This window comes from Ranitomeya imitator, chromosome 1, assembly GCF_032444005.1.
Source record: "Ranitomeya imitator isolate aRanImi1 chromosome 1, aRanImi1.pri, whole genome shotgun sequence".
Classification (NCBI taxonomy): Eukaryota; Metazoa; Chordata; class Amphibia; order Anura; family Dendrobatidae; genus Ranitomeya; species Ranitomeya imitator.
Window position 1 is genome coordinate 1124606132 of NC_091282.1, and position 19607 is coordinate 1124625738.

At 44.5% G+C, this 19607-nt stretch overlaps 1 protein-coding gene across 1 annotated transcript in view; it reads left to right on the forward strand.

The window, feature by feature from the left end:
* Positions 1–19607, forward strand: part of LOC138658304 (uncharacterized) — a 238014-nt gene that overhangs the window by 177451 nt on the left and 40956 nt on the right. The window contains exons 14-16 of the mRNA XM_069745780.1: positions 1767–1807; positions 8583–8645; positions 17306–17353. Of these exons, the coding sequence (XP_069601881.1) occupies positions 1767–1807; positions 8583–8645; positions 17306–17353 (152 nt within the window). The remainder of the gene's footprint in view (positions 1–1766; positions 1808–8582; positions 8646–17305; positions 17354–19607) is intronic.

Below are 19607 nucleotides of genomic sequence, written 5' to 3' on the forward strand. Positions count from 1 at the left end.
TTGCTGACGTCGCAGCCTTATTGGGACATGGTGGCCATCCACCAACCTTCCACTACTCCATCCATCTGGACCATCCAGGGTTGCTCTACACTCACCAGCGAACAAGACTGTTTGGAAATAAGTCTTCATGTATGTCTGGGCCCACTGCAACCGTTTCTGCTTGTGGACACTGTTTAGGGGTGGCCGAATATTAGGTTTATGCACCACAGCAAGCCTTTGAAGGATCCAACACTTTGAGGTTGGAGGGACTCCAGAGGCACCAGCAGCTTCAAATATCTGTTTGCTGCTTTGTAATGGTATTTTGGCAGCTGCTCTGAATGAATGAATGAATTTGTCTGGCAGAAATCTTCCTCATTATGCCTTTATCTGCATGAACTCTATCTGTGCTCTGTTTCAGTCACAAATCTAGTCACAGTATGAGGATCACTCTTAAGTTTTGGTGAAATATCTAATGTTTTCATACCTTGTCCAAGGCATTGCACTATTTAACGCTTTTCAGCAGCAGAGAGATCCTTTTTATTTCCCATACTGCTTGAAACCTGTGGCCTGCTTAATAATGTGGAACATCATTTATAAGTAGTTTTACTTTAATTAGAATCACCTAGAAAACTAATTATCACATGTGTTTAAGATTGATTTCAGTGATCCACTGAGCCCTGAGAAACAATACCATCCATGAGTTTATTTGAAAAACAAAACAATTAAATCTTTATGACACTTAAATCCAATTTGCATAATAATTTGGAACACGGTGTATACCCTGTGATTTTGAACCCTTGACATTCACAGATTTGACTTAGGGTACCGTCACACTATACGATTTACCTACGATCACGACCAGCGATATGACCTGGCCGTGATCGTAGGTAAATCGTAGTGTGGTCGCTGGGGAGCTGTCACACAGACAGCTCTCCAGCGACCAACGATGCCGAGGTCCCTGGGTAACCAGGGTAAACATCGGGTAACTAAGCGCAGGACCGCGCTTAGTTACCCGATGTTTACCCTGGTTACAAGTGTAAAACTAAAAAAAAACCAAACAGCACATACTTACATCTGGTGTCCGTCACGTCCCTTGCAGTCTCTGCTTCCCGCACTGTGACTGCCGGCCGTAAAGTGACAGTGAAAGCACAGCCGCTGTGCTCTGCTTTCACTTTACGGCCGGCAGTCACAGTGCTGGAAGCAGACGGCAAGGGACCTGACGGACACCAGAATGTAAGTATGTGCTGTTTGTTTTTTTTTAGTTTAACGCTTGTAACCAGGGTAAACATCGGGTAACTAAGCGCGGTCCTGCGCTTAGTTACCCGATGTTTACCCTGGTTACAAGCGAACGCATCGCTGGATCGCATCGCTAGATCGCTAGATCGGTGTCACACACACCGATCTAGCGATGACAGCGGGAGATCCAGCGATGAAAGAAAGTTCTAAACGATCTGCTACGACGTACGATTCTCAGCAGGATCCCTGATCGCTGCTGCGTGTCAGACACAGCGATATCGTAACGATATCGCTGGAACGTCACGAATCGTACCGTCGTAGCGATCGAAATGTTATAGTGTGACGGTACCCTTATTCATGTTTACTTTTGAAATTTTGGCTTTTTGTTCAAGTCATTTGTTACTAAAACAATGCAGATTGCTTATATCGATTAGATCTTCAGTAGTTGCCCTTTGCCCATAAGTTACTGAACTTTTTAAAGCACACATTAAATTATGTGACTTGGATTTTACGTGTTGGAAACATTAACTCTGATTTCTGTCTTGGCACAGACAAGAAGCTTGGTGACAAAGGAAGACGTGGCAAACAAGATGTAAGTTTATTTTCATTTCCCTTAATTAAACAAGGGATATTTATTTTAGGAATTTTATTAGAATTCATTTTTCCATGTCTTTAAAGGAATGCTGTCAGCACAAAGCAACATTTAACAAAGCACAGGTTCAAAGCCGTAGCCAGTAAATCAATGTTTTTTAATCTTGCTTTGCTGTTCTCTGGCTGCCATAAAGCCAGAGTTCGTAGGCAAGGAAGAGGGAGGTGGAGAAAGAGGGAAAAAAAAGTAGGGATGAAGTTTCACTGAACTGCTCAGCTGCGCTGAGGGTGCATGAGTGCCTGTGTTTGGTTTGAATATTTTTTTTCTGCTTACTGGTGGTGCCAAAGGTTCTTGATGATTTCTTGTTACAGTATATCTCATCGGAGCTCTGAAGGATGGCTCAAATGGTACTATAATGCTACAAAGGGTAATAAATGCTACACCTACAGTATGACCATAAACAGGAGATATGGGCAGCTTCTTAGACTATTCAGACTGCAGGTAGCACCATACAAAGTCAAAGTAGTTACGTAGCAAGGCTTACCAAGTATCCTAAAAAAATGGGACAACAGTAATTTTTATACGTGCAGCTTGGATAAAGCTCTTATAGCATGGCTAAACAGTGTGGCTGGATACATGCTGCTAAAACTCTGCTGACTACTGATGCTAATTGCTACTCGAATGTGTTTCACAATTGTATGTCTATTGCCGTGTGGCCACAAAGTACCGGAGATCCGGTGTCTAAGGTGGCAGGTTGCAGGGGGCAACGCCCAGCTCAAGATTTCAAACAATTTAAAAAAAAAATAAATGAACCTCCATGTGCGCCAGCACTTCTGGGGACAGTATGGAGAACATGGGGGAAACTCAGTATTGAGAACATAGTGGGGACTCAGAATGGAGAAAATGGGGGGAAGACTCAGTATGGAGAACATGGGGAGGGAGGACTCGATATGCAGAACACGGGGGGAGTACATAGGGTGAGAATTCGCTATGGAGAACATAGAACATGGAGAGGACTCAGTATAGAGAACAAGGAGAGGACTCGGTATAGAGAACATGAAGGGGACTCAGTATAGAGAACATGGGGGCTCTGTATGGAGAACATAGGAGTGCTCTGTATGGAGAATATGGGGGGACTCGGTATGGAGAATGGGATAGCATGGGAGGGGCTCAGTATGGAGAATGGGGAGTGTGAGAGGGGTTCGGTAGCATGGAAGGGGCTTCTTATGGAGAAGGGGTGGCATGGGGCTCAGATGGGAGAAGAGGTGGCATGAGGGGATTGATATGGAAAATAAAGTAGCATGGAAGGGGCTTAGTATGGAAAAGCATGGGTGGCTTGGTATGGAGAATAGGGATAGCATCGTGGAGATTGGTATGGAGAATAGGGGTAGAATAGGGGCTTGATATGGAGAAGGGGAGGCATTTGGGTTTGGTATGGAAAATGGGCTAGCATGGGAGAGGCTTGGTATGGAAAATGGGGTAGCATGGTAGGGTGCTTGGTATGTAGAATAGGGTACCATGGAGGGGCTTTGCATGGAGAATATGTGAGCTCGACATGGAGAATAGGGAGGTTTGGTATGGAGAATGGGTAGTTTGGGAGGGCTCAGAATTTAGAATTATGGCCAGTAATGGTGTAGGGACAACATGAGGGGGCAGTGAAGAGGGGGCCACATGGAGTGGGAACAATGTGGAGATCATAGTTCATAAATGAGGAAGGTGTGGTGCGTATAATTTATAATGAAGAGGACATTGTGGTATTTTTTATGAGGGGGTGGTGTGGCTGTCATATTTCACTAGGGAAGACAGTGCGGTGGAAATATTTTGTAGGATAGAGTAGTGTGGAGATCATGTGCAATAAGTGAGACAGTGTGGGGTCATTTTTTGTGCAGAGAGCACAGTGAGGGACAATAATTTATTTAGGGGCACAGCATAGGACTTATTTAATGCAGACTTCTGGTGGTCCGAAACTTCTTCCATTTAAGGATTACGGAGGTAACTGTGCTCTTAGGAACCTTGAGTACTGCAGAAATTCTGTTGTAACCTTGGCCAGATCTGTACCCTGCCACAATTCTGTTTCAGAGCTCCTTGGCCAGTTCCTTTGACCTCATGATTCTCATTTGGTCTAACATGCACTGTGAGCTGTGGGTGTTAGGCTACTTTCACACTTCCGTCGTACGGGCCCGTCGCAATGCGTCGGCCGTCGTACCGACGGACGTTGTGAAATAACTGCAAGACGTGGGCAGCGGATGCAGTTTTTCAACGCATCTGCTGCCCATTCTGCAGTCCAGGGAGGAGGGAGCGGAGTTTCGGCCACGCATGCGTGGTCGAAAATGGCTGACACGTCACATAAAAAAGTTACATTGAACGTTTTTTTGTGCATCGCGTCCACCAAAACACAACGGATCTGTCGCACGACGGATGCGACGTGTGCCCATCCGTCGCGATCCGTCGCTAATACAAGTGTATGGCTAGTTTCACACTAGCGTTTACCTGATCTGCGGCGGGCTGCGGATCTCCTCCGTGAAGCCCCGCCCTCCACCGCACCTCTGCCGCTAGCTCCGCCTACTTCTGCATGTGGCCCGCATGCGGCCTGCGTACCTATCTTTAACATTAGGTACGCAGGTCGTGCGGCTGTATGCGGATGGTGCCGCATGCATCATTTTGATGATGCGGAAAAAAAATGCTACAGGTTGCATCTACGCTGGTCGCCGCATCGTCAAAATGACGCATGCGGCAGCATCCGCATACAGCCGCACGACCTGAGTACCTAATGTTAAAGATAGGTATGCAGGCCGCATGCGGGCCGCATGCAGAAGTAGGCGGAGCTAGCTGTTGTGAATTCTGTGGCAGAGCTCCCTCCTGTGGTCACAAGTAGTACTTCGGCTGATTCTCTCTGTGAGCTTCCGTTGGTGGAGGAAAGTGGTACTGCGGCTTCTGAGTTTCCTTCCTCAGGTGATGTGGTGAAGTCGTTAGATGCTGCTCTATTTAACTCCACCTAGTGCTTTGATCCTGGCCTCCAGTCAATGTTCCAGTATTGGACCTGTTTCCTCCTGGATAAGTTCCGCTTTGCTATTTTGTTTGCTGTTTTTTCTGTCCAGCTTGTCTATTTGTTTTTTTCTGCTTGCTGGAAGCTCTGGGACGCAGAGGGTGTACCTCCGTGCCGTTAGTTCGGTACGGAGGGTCTTTTTGCCCCCTTTGCGTGGTTTTTGTAGGGTTTTGTGTTGACCGCAAAGTTACCTTTCCTATCCTCGCTCTGTTCAGAAAGTCGGGCCTCACTTTGCTAAATCTATTTCCTCTCTATGTTTGTCTTTTCATCTTAACTCACAGTCATTATATGTGGGGGCTGCCTTTTCCTTTGGGGTATTTCTCTGAGGCAAGGTAGGCTTATTTTCTATCTTCAGGCTAGCTAGTTTCTCAGGCTGTGCCGAGTTGCATAGGGAGCGTTAGGCGCAATCCACGGCTGCCTCTAGTGTGGTTGGAGAGGATTAGGGATTGCGGTCAGCAGAGTTCCCACGTCTCAGAGCTCGTTCTATGTTTTTGGGTTATTGTCAGGTCACTGTATGTGCTCTGACCTCTATGTCCATTGTGGTACTGAATTACCTTATCATAACAGCTAGCGGCGGAGGTGCTGCCGAGGGTGGGACTTCACGGAGGAAGTCAGCAGCCCGCCGCAGATCAGGGAAATGCTAATGTGAAACCGGCCTATGGGCAAAAACGCATTCTGCAAGCAAATTTGCAGGATCCGTTTTTTGCCCATAACGGCGGATTGCGACGGAGGTCAAAAGACGGAAGTGTGAAAGTAGCCTTATATAGACAGGCGTGTGCCTTTCCAAATCAAGTCCTATCAGTTTAATTAAACACAGCTGGACTCCAATGAAGACGTAGGACCATCTCAAGGAGGATCACAAGGAAATGGACAGCATGTGACTGAAATATGAATGTGTTAGGTGTCGAGAGTTCCTGCCGCTGCACAGGGAAAAACTCGAACCACTTCCGCTGCAGTCTCCCATTCTTCTTCAGCCGCAGTGGAGACGTCGGTCCCAGTGTCTGGCTCAGGGAGATACTGTGCGCTTGGTTACTGCTGATCTTCCAGGTTCAGCCACTGTAACCAGCACTGTTCTGCGGCAAGCAGATGCTCCTGGGACTAAGTCCTGCTTTTCCACTACTGAGCATGCCCAAGGGATGACCTCTCATTGGAGGATGGGGGTCATATGCTCAGGTCCTGAAGCAGTTCCTATTGGACCACTAGGAAGGTCCTAGAGAGCTTTCTCTATAAAAGGTTTGCATGGCCGCACGACCATGCGCTAGTATCTACTTATGTTTATGAGCTTAGCTACCTTGTGGTCTGTGTCAGGGTCGGCTGTATAGCCACTAGAATTCCGGCACCTCCGGAGAGTTGTTTGTGTGCTTATGCTGACTGTATGACCACTGTATGCTACCTGCTCTGCTAGTGAGCTGTGATCCTCTGTGAGGTTAACAGGGCACAACGTTATCCTAATCCTGGCGTCTCTGTGAAGCAACAGAGTTCACTGCTATACAGACCGGGTGACGGAACCCGTGTCTATTCAGGCATTGTACCGCCATATAGTGCTGCCATTTACTAGCAGCAGGTTCCACTCCTGCACGGTGGACCCCAGGCTGCAAAACCACCTATATCATCTCAATATTTACTCGGTGCATTCCGCCAGCCCTAACAGTGTATCCGAGGAAAGGGTTTGAATACTTATGACCATGTGATATTTCACGTTTTCCTTTTTAATAAATTTGTAAAAATTTCTACATATCCTTTTTTTTCAGTTAATATGGGGTGCAGAGTGTACATTAATGTGAAAAAATTAACTTTTTTTGAATTTAGCAAATGGCTGCAATGAAACAAAGAGTGAAAAATTTAAGGGGGTCTGAATACTTTACATACCCACTGTACATCTCTAACAGCAACTTGTCACTTAGAGAACAAGAGGATCTGAAATCAGACATGTTGGATTCTAATCTCCCCTGAAAATCAAGTCAGAGCCACCCATACACATTGGACTGTCAGCGGAACCTGTTGATATCGGCAGGTTTGGTAAAATATAGTCTATGTATATGGGGTTCTTAACTACTATCTGAAGGGTATGTACTGTACACTGTCAGGGTATGTGAACATGACTTCTTTTAGATGTCTGAGAAACCCTACAGTTTTTCTGACGGAAGACGCTTCAGGAGACATAGTCGTCATTTTGTCCTGAAACATTTTTTGCTTCTTTTTGGTTGTCTTTTGAAACATCTTTTAGCCATCAGGTTTTGTTTATTTTTTTAATAAACTAGTGTAGCACCCCAGGAATCCAGTTGCCACAGTGGTATTGCCTGCCTCCTGGGGAGGGTGATGCAATGCCTGGAAGCAAGAAGGAATCCCCTTAGCAGGTAACATGAGCATAAAACACTTTCCTGACTCCAGGCCAGAAGGGGGAGCTCTAAACACGGTTTCAGGGTAGCTTCCCTATAATTTCTGGCTTGGAGGAGTTAGATGTCAGTCTATGTGAGACAGTGAAGGGAGAAGAAGCAAGTGAGAGAGAAACTGGGAGTGGAGCGGCGATTGAGCTCAGGAAATCGGATACTGGAGTCCGAGGTTGTGCGGGAGCTGTATGCCCAACAGCTGAAACTGGAGGGCAGGAGATTGCAAGTCTCCTGGACACAACTGATACCCGAAGGCACAGCAGCAGACTAGCGCCCGGACTCACCACGAGAGAGGGACACCTGAAAAATGCTCAAGCTGCCTGCCATGCGGGTAGTGTTCCACCTGAGGGACAGATTGAGAAAGAGACTTGAGGAAAGCTAATGCATCAAGAACCCAGAATTTAGCGCAGAAAGGAAGACTTCCAACCTGATCTGGCTAGGGGGATTCTGAACCGCTTCCAGGCTGCCCGGATTTCAAAGATCACCTGTAACCTGTGCCCGGACTTAAAAGGTAAAGAGACTGCAAATCTTGGGTCCTCCAATTAATTCCTGATCCCCAAAATCTACAACCCCTCATAAACTGCTGTGGTAGCCCTGGGGCCTCTGCTCCACCTGCGGGGAGCAAAACCATATAAGCTGCATCACCATCAGCCCCAGCGGATCCCTTTAAGCAGCGTCGGCCATCCCTGGCTGAGTAGCACAGGTGGCGTCACGAACATTACTACATTAGACTTTATTCTCCACCACACTTCATCCACTTTAATTGGACACCCAGGGCCACGGACCGGGTCACGGCTGCCTTGACTTCCCCTTTAAGAACTGTGCCGACCCAGTACTGAGTACCCCACGGCCCTAGAGAGCGCTCCACTAGTAAGTGGCTTCCAAATGGAAGCAACACGTATAATAGACCTGCCACTTCTTTTAGCAGCTTAGGAAACCTGAAGTGGTTATAAAAACTCAAAAGACTTAACATATGCACAGCAAGTCATCTTTACATTTCGGTGTATGAGTTCATTGTATTTAGCATATGCACATAACTGGTAACCTGAGATCCCTCAAAGAAGCATATCCCTCTCATTAGGACATGTTATGCTGCAGAAGAAGAATACAGACCAGTTTGACGATCTTATTGCAAAAGATAGCCTAAGTTATGGCTTAAAAAAGGATTAATATAATAAAACCATGACAATCGAAAACTGGAAAAATGTTGTTAATGGTGATTGGTGTAGTGGTAAAGTCATTATATATCATGATATAAAATATGCATAAGTCACCATTATGTGAAATAAATCATGACAATTATATGGCATTCAGCTATTACAGGTCTGTCATTGCCTTACAGGTGAGCTCATCATCATCAGTTCGATTTGTTACAATTGGGACTCTGGAACGTGGCGGCATATTTGTGAGTTATCAATTGCATTTACAAAATGTTTTACAAATATTTAAAGGGTAATTTTTGTTTTAATTTTGATTTCATAAATCAGTGGCACATGAAAATAAGCAACTTTGTAATACATCTTATCAGAGAAATCTTCTTTCTCTGCCAGAATTGATCATTCATTATCAAAATTATCAATTCATGGGTAAAATATGTATTTGGTGAAGACTTTCCCATTACTGAGATAGGAGATGGCGGCTGCTACTGATGAGATTCTATGTAGATAGGAGGAGGATAAAGGAGCGAGGAGCTCTGCCTACAGCTCCTCCTTCTCTTATTTCTACATAGGGGATGGCAGGTGCTCCTGATACAATTCTGTGTAGACAGCAGGGAGAGGAGCTGTAGGCAGGAGGGAGAGGAGCTGTAGACAAGGCATACACAAGTACAGAAGGAGAGAGGACCCTGCCCGCGAGGGCTCACAGTCTACAGGGAATGGGCGAGGATACACCAGGAGAGGGTAGAGCTGGTCGTGCAGCGGTTCAGCAGACTGGGGATCACTGCAGGCTGTCAGCTTGTCGGAAGAGGTGGGTCTTCAGGTTCCTTTTGAAGGTTTCTATGGTAGGCGAGAGTCTGATGTGTTGGGTAGAGAGTTCCAGAGTATGGGGGAAGCACGGGAGAAGTCTTGGATGCCGTTGTGGGAAGAAGAGATGAGAGGGGAGTAGAGAAGGAGATCTTGAGAGGAGGTTGCATGTGGGTAAGTACCGGGAGACCATGTCACAGATGTATGGAGGAGACAGGTTGTGGATGGCTTTGTATGTCATTGTGAGGGTTTTGCACTGGAGCCTCTGGACAATAGGAAGCCAGTGAGGAGAGGCTGGTTTATCCAGTTTCACCCTTTTGTCAATTAAATGTAACTCTACTGCTGTTATGCTTTTTCCTTATGGATTATATATTTTCTTCACGTAAAGTAATTCACAGTTTTGTTTCCACGTCCTTCTGGTTGCTGTTGCCAATCTATGTGGCTGACGTTGGCTACGACATACAGTCAGTCAATTCCCAGGCAGGGTATTTATCCTCAAACTGACATTATTCCAATGTTTTGCTTTGATATCTGATCATGTCCTAAAATGGGCACTGTACTGACAGAATCCGTCCCGTTTCCCCTACAGCATCTGACAGTAGAGTCCCTTCGCGCTTTCTCTGCTGTAATCCCGTTTTATAGCAGAGGTTCGGCTTCTTTCCTGCCAAGTAGTGAACAAAGTATCACTACTCAGAGAATAGGCTGCGAGGAGCGAGCCTGAGCATGCCCACCCACCATCACTCCGCTCATTAGGGGGACATGCTGACGTCAGGTGGGAAAACTTACAAAAAGATTTATACAGCTATCTTGACTTCTTTTATCAAAATAAATTCACCAGCCTCATCAAATCTAAGAGGATTATTTAATAAAGTATGGAGGACTTCTGTAGCAAGAGTTTATTGTGAGCACTTGTTCCTTGGCAGGAACACAGGAGAAGACTTCAAACCTTTCCATGATTTTCATTATAAATGGAAGAGAAATACTCATTATCTACAAATAGCAGCATATCATCGGCATACAGGGCAATCCGCTTCTCTCTACCTCCATAATTAAAGGGAATCTGTCACCAAGTTTTTGCTACATCATCTGAAAGCAACATAATGTAGAGAAAGAGATTCCAGTTATGTATCAATTAGGTTACTGGAGGCAGCAGTTGTGACATAGTTCTTAGATGTAGGATGAAGCAGAGCTGAGAAAGCTGCCCCCACCTGCATCAGGATCTCTATGTACATTGTATATTGACAGTGAGCTGCTTATCACAGGAGAGGACATGTTTGGACCACTTGGCACGAGGCAGCTAGTCTCAGCAATGTGAATGTTCTAGTGATAAAACCTTAATTATGAGTAAACAACAGCACACAGCCTGATAAGTGACACATCACTGAATTAATTCTTTTAACCCCTACCTCAAGATGTCCTCACATTACATAGCAAAAACCTGCTGACAGATTTCTTTTAAAGCTCTTAATCCCTGAATAATTTTTAAGAATGCAGGCTAGAGGTTTTCTTCCAAGTGAAAATAACATTTAGAATATGAGTGTGGATCTACAAGATTGAAAATATACAGGTCCTTCTCAAAAAATTAGCATATAGTGTTAAATTTCATTATTTACCATAATGTAATGATTACAATTAAACTTTCATATATTATAGATTCATTATCCACCAACTGAAATTTGTCAGGTCTTTTATTGTTTTAATACTGATGATTTTGGCATACAACTCCTGATAACCCAAAAAACCTGTCTCAATAAATTAGCATATCAAGAAAAGGTTCTCTAAACGACCTATTACCCTAATCTTCTGAATCAACTAATTAACTCTAAACACATGCAAAAGATACCTGAGGCTTTTATAAACTCCCTGCCTGGTTCATTACTCAAAACCCCCATCATGGGTAAGACTAGCGACCTGACAGATGTCAAGAAGGCCATCATTGACACCCTCAAGCAAGAGGGTAAGACCCAGAAAGAAATTTCTCAACAAATAGGCTGTTCCCAGAGTGCTGTATCAAGGCACCTCAATGGTAAGTCTGTTGGAAGGAAACAATGTGGCAGAAAACGCTGTACAACGAGAAGAGGAGACCGGACCCTGAGGAAGATTGTGGAGAAGGACCGATTCCAGACCTTGGGGAACCTGAGGAAGCAGTGGACTGAGTCTGGTGTGGAAACATCCAGAGCCACCGTGCACAGGCGTGTGCAGGAAATGGGCTACAGATGCCGCATTCCCCAGGTAAAGCCACTTTTGAGCTACAGAGAAGCAGCACTGGACTGTTGCTAAGTGGTCCCAAGTACTTTTTTCTGATGAAAGCAAATTTTGCATGTCATTCGGAAATCAAGGTGCCAGAGTCTGGAGGAAGACTGGGGAGAAGGAAATGCCAAAATGCCTGAAGTCCAGTGTCAAGTACCCACAGTCAGTGATGGTGTGGGGTGCCATGTCAGCTGCTGGTGTTGGTCCACTGTGTTTCATCAAGGGCAGGGTCAATGCAGCTAGCTATCAGGAGATTTTGGAGCACTTCATGCTTCCATCGGCTGAAATGCTTTATGGAGATGAAGATTTCATTTTTCAGCACGACCTGGCACCTGCTCACAGTGCCAAAACCACTGGTAAATGGTTTACTGACCATGGTATTACTGTGCTCAATTGGCCTGCCAACTCTCCTGACCTGAACCCCATAGAGAATCTGTGGGATATTGTGAAGAGAAAGTTGAGAGACGCAAGACCCAACACTCTGGATGAGCTTAAGGCCGCTATTGAAGCATCCTGGGCCTCCATAACATCTCAGCAGTGTCACAGGCTGATTGCCTCCATGCCACGCCGCATTGAAGCAGTCATTTCTGCCAAAGGATTCCCGACCAAGTATTGAGTGCATAACTGAACATTATTATTTGTTGGTTTTTTTGTTTGTTATTAAAAAACACTTTTATTTGATTGGATGGGTGAAATATGCTAATTTATTGAGACAGGTTTTTTGGGTTATCAGGAGTTGTATGCCAAAATCATCAGTATTAAAACAATAAAAGACCTGACAAATTTCAGTTGGTGGATAATGAATCTATAATATATGAAAGTTTAATTGTAATCATTACATTATGGTAAATAATGAAATTTAACACTATATGCTAATTTTTTGAGAAGGACCTGTACATATTTTTGTTTGGAAGGTTCAGGGCCTCATTTATCAAACCCAGTTGTCAAAAACTTGTATTTTTTTCCATACCAACTAATCACATCACTGCTTTCATTTTTTGAACAGAAATATGAAAACGACACTGATCGGCTGCTACAGGCACCAAACACATTTTTGGCGGCTTTGATAAATCTTGGACAGCAAGGTGGATTGCTGTCAAGGGAACTAGAGAAAAAAAAAATCTATAAATCTTCAGCAGAGCGAGTGTGAGCTGAGTGTAAGTGTGAACGGCGGTAAGTGTGACTTGTGATTCAGTGAAGAGGTATTTGGAAAGCCTTTAACAGATACTTGTGTGAATTGGTGTGAGTTGCTGAATTGGGGGTAGCTATATTCATAAGGGGTTAACTTAGGGTGGGGGCTCATAATTAAGGGTTTATAAGGGGCAGCTGTTTGGGGCTCCAGTCCTTTTTGGAAGTGCATTTGGACAGCAAGGTGGATTGCTGTCAAGGGAACTAGATAAAAAAAAAAAACTATAAATCTTCAGCATAGCGAGTGTCAGCAAAGCGTAAGTGTGGACGGCGGTAAGTGTGACATGTGATTCAGTGACTTTGGAGTCAGGGAGTTTCCAAGGGAGGAAGTACTGAATTGCTGTCTGTTTTTTTTTTTTTTTTATTTTTTATTAATACTTTGTATTTATTTTTTATTTTTTTTTATTTAACTTTTCTGTCTGGTACAATCCCCATTAGGAAATGTGCTCCACGATTGTTAATGCCATCCAGTGCACATCTTGCCACATGTATGCAGTCCTTGAGTAGCCGGTCGAGGGTGTATACTGCTGTGCGAGATGTGAGCACGTTGTGCATTTGGAAAACCAGATTCTGAATCTAAATGTGCAGCTGGCAACACTGAGATCCATAGAAAATATGGGGAGGAGTCTTCTGCTCACAGAGCAGACGCTCAATGGGACAGATGAGGGGGGGGATGGTGGGATGGAGCTGCAGGACAGTGGAGTAGCAAGCTGGGTGACAGTTAGGAAGGTAGAGGGAAGAGTGCCAGGGAGGCTAGTCCTGATCTGGCACACCCCAATAAGTTTGCTAAGTTGGCAGATGAGGGGGGTGCCAGTACAGGGGTAGCACTGCTGCAGCCAGGCATGTCCTCTGAAAGCCGGAGGAGTGACTGCTCCAGTAAGGAGGGAAATAGGAGAGCAGGGCAGGCCAGACAGGTGCTGGTAGTGGGCGACTCAATTATTAGGGGAACAGATAGGGCAATCTGTCACAAAGACAGGGATCATCGAATGGTGTGCTGCCTATCTGGCGCTCGAGTCCGACACATCGCTGATCGGGTGGACAGATTACTGGGAGGGGCTGGTGAGGACCCAGCAGTCATGGTGCACATTGGCACTAATGACAAAGTTAGAGGTAGGTGGAAGGTCCTTAAAGATGATTTCAGGGAATTAGGCTGCAAGCTGAAAGCAAGGACCTCCAACGTGGTATTTTCCGAAATACTGCCTGTACCATGTGCCACGCCAGAGAGGCAACGGGAGATTAGGGAGGTTAATAAGTGGCTCAAGAATTGGTGTATGAAGGAGGGGTTTGGGTTCCTGCAGAACTGGGCTGACTTCTCAGTCGGCTACAGGCTCTACGCTAGGGATGGGCTGCACCTCAATGGGGAGAGTGCAGCTGTGTTGGGGGAGAAAATGGCTAGAAGGTTGGAGGAGTGTTTAAACTAGGAATTGGGGGGATGGGTATTCATTTTATAGGAGGGGAAGATAGTGCAGATAGAGACCTGGGCACAAATAAGGAAGTTCGGGGTGGCGGTGGCATGGGGGGTGGGGTTAGAACAGTTAATAATTTAAGAAAGAATAGAGGTGCAGAGAGATACATAAAATGTATGTATACTAATGCCAGAAGCCTCGCCAACAAAATGGACGAATTAGAACTAATGTTGTTGGAGCATAATTATGACATGGTGGGGATATCTGAAACGTGGCTGGATGAGATCCATGACTGGGCTGTTAACTTGCAGGGCTATAGCCTGTTCAGAAATGACCGTACAGATAAGCGAGGGGGTGGGGTGTGTCTATATGTAAAATCGTCCTTAAAACCCATCCGGCGTGATAATATAGGTGAATTTAATGAAAATGTAGAATCCCTGTGGGTGTAGATAAGGGGAGGGGGAAAAAATAATAAATTACTGATAGGGGTTTGTTATAAATCTCCAAAAATAATGGAAGTAATGGAGAACATCCTCGTAAAGCAAATAGATGAAGCTGCGACTCAAGGAGAAGTCATTATTATGGGGGACTTCAACTACCCTGAAATAGATTGGGGAACAGAAACCTGCAGTTCCAGCAAAGGTAATCGGTTTTTGACAACTATGAGAGACAATTACCTTTCACAACTGGTTCAGGACCCAACAAGAAGGGGGGCACTGCTAGACCTAATATTAACCAACAGGCCAGACCGCATATCAAACATAAGGGTTGGGGGTTACTTGGGTAATAGCGATCACAAAATAATAAGTTTTCATGTATCCTTTAAAAAGATGTGTAATAGAGGGGTTACAAGGACACTAAACTTCAGGAGGGCAAATTTCCAACGGATGAGAGAGGATCTTGGTGCAATTAACTGGGACAATATCCTGAGACACAAAAATACACAAAGAAAATGGGAGACATTTATTAGCATCCTGGATAGGACCTGTGCACAGTATATACCGTATGGGAATAAACATACTAGGAATAGGAGGAAACCAATATGGCTAAATAGAGCTGTAAGGGGCGCAATAAGTGACAAAAAGAAAGCATTTAGAGAATTAAAGGAAGTAGGTAGTGATGAGGCATTAAATAAATACAGAAAATTAAATAAATTCTGTAAAAAGCAAATCAAGGCAGCAAAGATTGAGACAGAGAGACTTATTGCCAGAGAGAGTAAAAATAATCCTAAAATATTCTTTAACTACACAAATAGTAAGAAACTAAAAAATGATAGTGTTGGCCCCCTTAAAAATAGTCTGGGTGAAATGGTGGATGAGGATGGGGAAAAAGCCAATATGCTAAATGACTTTTTTTCACCAGTATTTACACAAGAAAATCCCATGGCAGACAAAATGACTAGTGATAAAAATTCCCAATTAAATGTCACCTGCTTAACCCAGCAGGAAGTGCGGCGGCGTCTAAAAATCACTAAAATTGACAAATCTCCGGGCCCGGATGGGATACACCCTCGAGTACTGCAGGAATTAAGTACAGTCATTGATAGACCATTATTTTTAATCTTTAAAGATTCCATAATAACAGGGTCTGTACCACAGGACTGGCGTATAGCAAATGTGGTGCCAATATTCAAAAAGGGGACAAAAACTGAACTCGGAAATTATAGGCCAGTAAGCTTAACCTCTACTGTGGGTAAAATCCTGGAGGGCATTCTAAGGGACGCTATTCTGGAGTATCTGAAGCGGAATAACCTCATGACCCAGGATCAGCACGGGTTTACTAGGGACCGTTCATGTCAGACTCTATGAAGAGGTAAGTTCCGGATTGGACCAAGGGAACCCAGTGGATGTAGTGTATATGGACTTTTCAAAAGCTTTTGATACGGTGCCACACAAAAGGTTGATACATAAAATGAGAATAATGGGGATAGGGGAAAATATGTGCAAGTGGGTTGAGAGCTGGCTCAGGGATAGGAAACAAAGGGTGTTTATTAATGGAGCACACTCGGACTGGGTAGCGGTTAGCAGTGGGGTACCACAGGGGTCAGTATTGGGCCCTCTTCTTTTTAACATATTTATTAATGACCTTGTAGGGGGCATTCAGAGTAGAATTTCAATATTTGCAGATGACACTAAACTCTGCAGGGTAATCAATACAGAGGAGGACAATTTTATATTACAGGATGATTTATGTAAACTAGAAGCTTGGGCTGATAAATGGCAAATGAGCTTTAATGGGGCTAAATGTAAGGTCATGCACTTGGGTAGAAGTAATAAGATGTATAATTATGTGCTTAATTCTAAAACTCTGGGCAAAACCGTCAATGAAAAAGACCTGGTGTATGGGTGGATGACAAACTCATATTCAGTGGCCAGTATCAGGCAGCTGCTACAAAGGCAAATAAAATAATGGGATGCATTAAAAGAGGCATAGATGCTCATGATGAGAACATAACTTTACCTCTATACAAGTCACTAGTTCGACCACACTTAGAATACTGTGCACAGTTCTGGTCTCCGGTGTATAAGAAAGACATAGCTGAACTAGAGCGGGTGCAGAGAAGAGCAACCAAGGTTATTAGAGGACTGGGGGGTCTGCAATACCAAGATAGGTTATTACACTTGGGGCTATTTAGTTTGGAAAAACGAAGACTAAGGGGTGATCTTATTTTAATGTATAAATATATGAGGGGACAGTACAAAGACCTTTTTGATGATCTTTTTAATCATAGACCTGAAACCGGGACAAGGGGGCATCCTCTGCGTTTAGAGGAAAAAAGGTTCAAGCATAATAAGACGCGGATTCTTTACTGTAAGAGCAGTGAGACTATGGAACTCTCTGCCGTATGATGTTGTAATGAGTGATTCATTACTTAAATTTAAGAGGGGACCGGATACCTTTCTGGAAAAGTATAATGTTACAGGGTATATACACTAGATTCCTTGATAGGGCGTTGATCCAGGGAACTAGTCTGATTTTTTTTCCCCAATGTGGAGCTTACTCTTGCCACATGGGTTTTTTTTGCCTTCCTCTGGATCAACATGTTAGGGCATGTTAGGTTAGGCTATGGGTTGAACTAGATGGACTTATAGTCTTCCTTCAAGCTTAATAACTATGTAACTATGTACCTTACACTACGTTATACTACTTAAAGTAAAGTAGATGCTGGGAGTTGTAGTGTCACAACAGTGTATGAGTCTCAGACTCTTTAGAGATTCTGAAAAATGTAGTATAAATAGTAATGATATTGTCATTCACAGGGAATGGCAGAAACAATGTTCCGATCCTCTAATCTACGCTTCAGCCTGGTAAGTTTTTATAGGTGAGGTTGTCTCATATTACATATAATGAAAAACTTAGATATTGATACAAATAGCAACACACAAAAGTAAGAAAGTAAGAAACAGGACCCTACTGATCACAGCCTACAGTGTAAAGTCAGAGTCAACTTACCCTGTCCCCTTCACAAAAGTCCTGTACAAGTAATAATGAGAGCACATTTTAGTATTTTGCCCCTAAATAATCTTCTTATGTAGAGTGGAGTGTGAGAAGTAATCATGGGGCACAGCTCTTGATGAAATTGTAAAATTAATATGATGTAAGGAAAGAGCTAAATGGATTTTTACTACTCTCGGAACATGATTCCCCCAATCATCCACATGTAGAGGAGACTCATAAAACACTGATAAATCCTACAACTGAAATTAACACTAAATTCTACATTCCATCAGCGTGCATTCAGATGTTTAATCAGATGTTGTGCTGGTCCCACGTAAAACCCTATCCGATTTGGATACCATTCATGGTAGTCGTATCACATTCTCGCTATCTCTGTCTGTACACATTCCTGCAAACATCAGATCATATGCCCAGAACGATTAACTCCAAAGTCTGATAATATTCAAAAGTGGAAATATACTACTGGATTGTTTTTAGCAGTGTGCATTTGTCTTCCACTGGGCATGACAGAGCAGATAAGGAGTCTCTGCTTCCTAAGGTTGTCTTCCTGTCTAGCACCATCCATTTGCTTAATTGATGGCTCATTGTCCAAGTTCCTTTCCTCTTCACCCCACAAAACTAGTGAGCTATCTATAAATGAAGCTAAAGAGGTTTGTGCTAGTGGGGGTAAGTGGCGTACTTTATGCCACTAATTGTACTCCAATCCCCAACTGGAGTAAGATTTGTGGTGAGGCGCCCTTGAAGGTACATGCCACTTTCGGCTTCGCCTGATTCATTAAAAGGAGCACCCCTCTTAGTGAATCAGGTGCCTCGCACTCCACCTCGCCCACTCATCAAGACTGGCTTAAAAAATGCCAGTCTTGATTAATCTGTGCCATAGTTATTATCATGTATGGCACACTTTATTCTGTCCCTTTGAAGGATGGGGGGTCCGGGACCGGTGCTGTGTTGTGGTGTGGGGGTTCGTTCTGTACTCAGTTGTCGTTCGGGAGTCTTTGTTACCTCCCCTTCCTTGAGACCGGATACAGCTGCACAGATAACAGGAGACATTTGGTCTGGTTCAACAGGTTCGGCTTTACTGTGTAATTCGGATACATATGGCTGCAGCATACAGAATTAGATAGAGTCCCCTCCGGTTTGTATTCCCTTTGCCCGGTATACAGTACTTTCAGTTTCTACCTCCGTTCTGCCCGACCTGTCCCCTGCCTCAGAAGACTGTGATGGTAACAGGGGCCCATCAAGCAACCAGTATCCATCCAACCTATCGCTATGACCTGACCATTCTCTTCCAATTAAGGGAGAAAGAGCCATGGATTCCGATGCTTCTTCTGGGCCTTATGCCCTTTGTAATGTGCTGCTGCAGTGCAGTATAGTGCAACCTCCACCATGGGGTACTGGTGAAGGAAGAGAGGTTGTACACACAGCGTAGCAACACTTGAACAGCAGCACAGGTGCCACAGGTAACGAAAGAGAAGTCAGACAAGCCAAGGTCATACACAGAGAGATCAGTGCTGTACACAGGGGCAGTCAGAAGAATAGTCAGGGACAAGCAAGAAATCAGAGCCTACCAGGAATGTGGTAACCAAAACGTGAGATGTAAGACGAAGTCTGGGTACAAGCCAGAGTCTAAGCCAGTCGGGGAGCATGGTAACAGAGAGGGAAAACAAGGGGCGAAGTCCAGAGATTAGATTGAGTCATACACAAGTACAGGCAGTCAGAGGCACAAGGATCACTAATAAGTTTACAGGTCAGGAGCTCAAGCCGGGGAGCATGAACTATAGCTGACACTGGCCCACAGGCTGCAGAGGACAGAAATAGCCAAGCCAGCTTCAAAGCGAGGCAGAGGGGATTTACTCCCGCATGACCAGTCCAGAGACAAGGCAGGTGAAAATAAACTCAGGACTGGATCATGACAGTACCCTTCTCTCAATGGCGGGGCCACCGGACCCCCAGACTTACCTGGTTAACGAGCATGAAAGGCCCGCACCAGCTGATCTGCATGGACCAAACGCGTCGGCACCCACGACCGGTCTTCAGTACCGTAACCTTTCAAATGGACCAAGTACTGCACTGAACGGCGGAGCATGCGAGAATCCACCACCC